This window comes from Cryptomeria japonica, chromosome 9 (genome assembly GCF_030272615.1).
Source record: "Cryptomeria japonica chromosome 9, Sugi_1.0, whole genome shotgun sequence".
NCBI lineage: Eukaryota > Viridiplantae > Streptophyta > Pinopsida > Cupressales > Cupressaceae > Cryptomeria > Cryptomeria japonica.
In genome coordinates this window covers 278822352-278824156 of record NC_081413.1, presented here as the reverse complement: position 1 = coordinate 278824156, position 1805 = coordinate 278822352, and the positions used below count along the sequence as shown (strand labels likewise).

Here is a 1805-nt window from a genome sequence, read left to right as displayed (position 1 = left end):
TAGCTTTAGAGGGAAGTTGATCCATTGTGATTACTCTCCGACCCTTCTGAAATCCCTGTTATGAAACCACCACTGGCATCTGTATGAGCATTGCTGTCCTCTAACAAGAGAGGACCTTGATAACCATTAGGACAAGTAAAAGGTGGAAATGTCTCCAAAAAGCTAGAATCTGCTGATAGTGAAGGCATGTTCACATGGGGATTAAGCATGAGCATCCTTATTCTCTCATCCTCATTGTTTTTACTGTTCAAGATGGCAGTCATTTCTTTCTGTTGGTTGAGGCACTCATAAGTAGAAGAACTCTTTATCTCACACGTGTAATGGAGAGCAGTATATGTTGTGCTCATTTTGAGATCCAAGGGTCTGGAGAAAATGTTCATCTGATCTTAAGGCATTAAGTTGGGGTGCTCCAGAATAGTGTTGCTGTTGTAGATAGGGAGATGATATAGAAGCTCCTGCAGATGTTAGCATATTATAGTGTAGGTTAATGTTAGTATTGTGAGCAGCACTCTGGTTGAGGTAGTGGGCTTCACTCTCAAGCCTTAGCCTGGGATGGGCCATGTAGCCATAGTTGAGTGAAGAAGCAGAGAGTTGGGAAATTGGTGTGTGAGTTATGGGATCGATTCCCATTCGCAGCAAATTCCTTTTCAGTCGAGTATTCCAGTGGTTCTTGATTTCGTTGTCTGTCCTTCCTTTGAGATGGGCAGCTATTGCAGACCACCTGAACATATCATTCTAATAATGAATCACAAAATTGATGAAAAGTGTTGATATAAAAAACAGGTTACAACTTAAAAACTGTGTAACTTATAAAGCAACCATCTACGTAATTTATAAAGCAGCCATTCATATACAATTGAAGTGATTGTGTGAATTACTTGTTTCCAAGTAGGGCATGGAGCTCTATTATGATTTGATCCTCTTCCCAAGTAAAATTCCCTCGTTTAATATCGGGTTTCAGGTAGTTTGTCCAGCGTAGTCTGCAGCTTTTCCCACATCTCTGTAAGCCTGCACCCAACTATAACGTGTCCTTAATTTTCCATGAAATTCAGTCCCTGCTTTAAAAAAACTTGAAATGAACGAGTGCTACATGTAAACAAGCTTCTTCTCTTCAAAAGATTGCTTTAGAAATCAATTGGGTATGTTTTTTAATCATTAGAAAGAGAAGCCTTAAAGCACACAGCAATATATTAGGCTTCGAGAATGTCAGCAATTCTTAGTGTTTAACATTCTTAAGTCTAAAAATCAGAATTTAGTGTGAGATTTAAGTCGTTCAGAAAAAATAATAAAAAATTGATTGTAACTTTTCACAATCCAATTCTTTATTATCTTCTTCCTAATGATAATAAAAAATTGATTGTAACTTTTCACAATCCAATTCTTTATTATCTTCTTCCTAATGATGCTGAATATGATCAGAAACCTACATTCTATTTAGAAAACAATACTACATGAACTGTAAACGTTTTACCTGCTTGCATGGGAAGCAGGCGCCAACTGGAATGGCCATGATTGCGAATGTAAGAAACAAGCTTCTGATCCTCCTCTGCCGTCCAAGGCCCTTTCTTGAGCTGTTGCTCCCGCTTCTCCATGTTTCCCACTTGTTACACACAAGCATTTCATTATGTAAGCTCTAATAGAGTGCCATTGAATTTATAGAGGGAGAAGAATGAAGGGTAAGGATGCCCACCAGCAATTACCAACTTTGTTGGTTTGTAAGGAGAGTGACTGCAAACAGAAAACGGAAAGAAGCAACCTAATTGACCAAATGATTGTTCTGCAGGCCACTTTCTACATTAAGTGTT

At 38.4% G+C, this 1805-nt stretch overlaps 1 protein-coding gene across 1 annotated transcript; it reads right to left on the bottom strand.

Annotated features, from left to right (window-relative positions):
• Positions 1-309: 309 nt before the first annotated feature.
• On the bottom strand, positions 310-1592 carry LOC131053253 (transcription factor MYB16-like). The gene is made up of 3 exons (XM_057987871.2): positions 1472-1592; positions 879-1008; positions 310-721 (listed from the first exon to the last, which is right to left on the bottom strand). Exons 1-3 carry the CDS (start codon positions 1590-1592, stop codon positions 310-312), a joined length of 663 nt encoding a protein of 220 aa, XP_057843854.2.
• Positions 1593-1805: the final 213 nt, after the last annotated feature.

What these genes read in the sequence shown, in the direction of transcription:
- LOC131053253 (XM_057987871.2), bottom strand. Translation starts at nt 1,592, where the DNA reads ATGGAGAAGCGGGAGCAACAGCTCAAGAAAGGGCCTTGGACGGCAGAG. An exon ending in CCTGCTTCCCATGCAAGCAG is followed by an intron (nt 1,009 to 1,471) that starts GTAAAACGTTTA and finishes AGTTGGGTGCAG; the next exon opens with GCTTACAGAGATGTGGGAAA. An exon ending in CATGCCCTACTTGGAAACAA is followed by an intron (nt 722 to 878) that starts GTAATTCACACA and finishes TGATATGTTCAG; the next exon opens with GTGGTCTGCAATAGCTGCCC.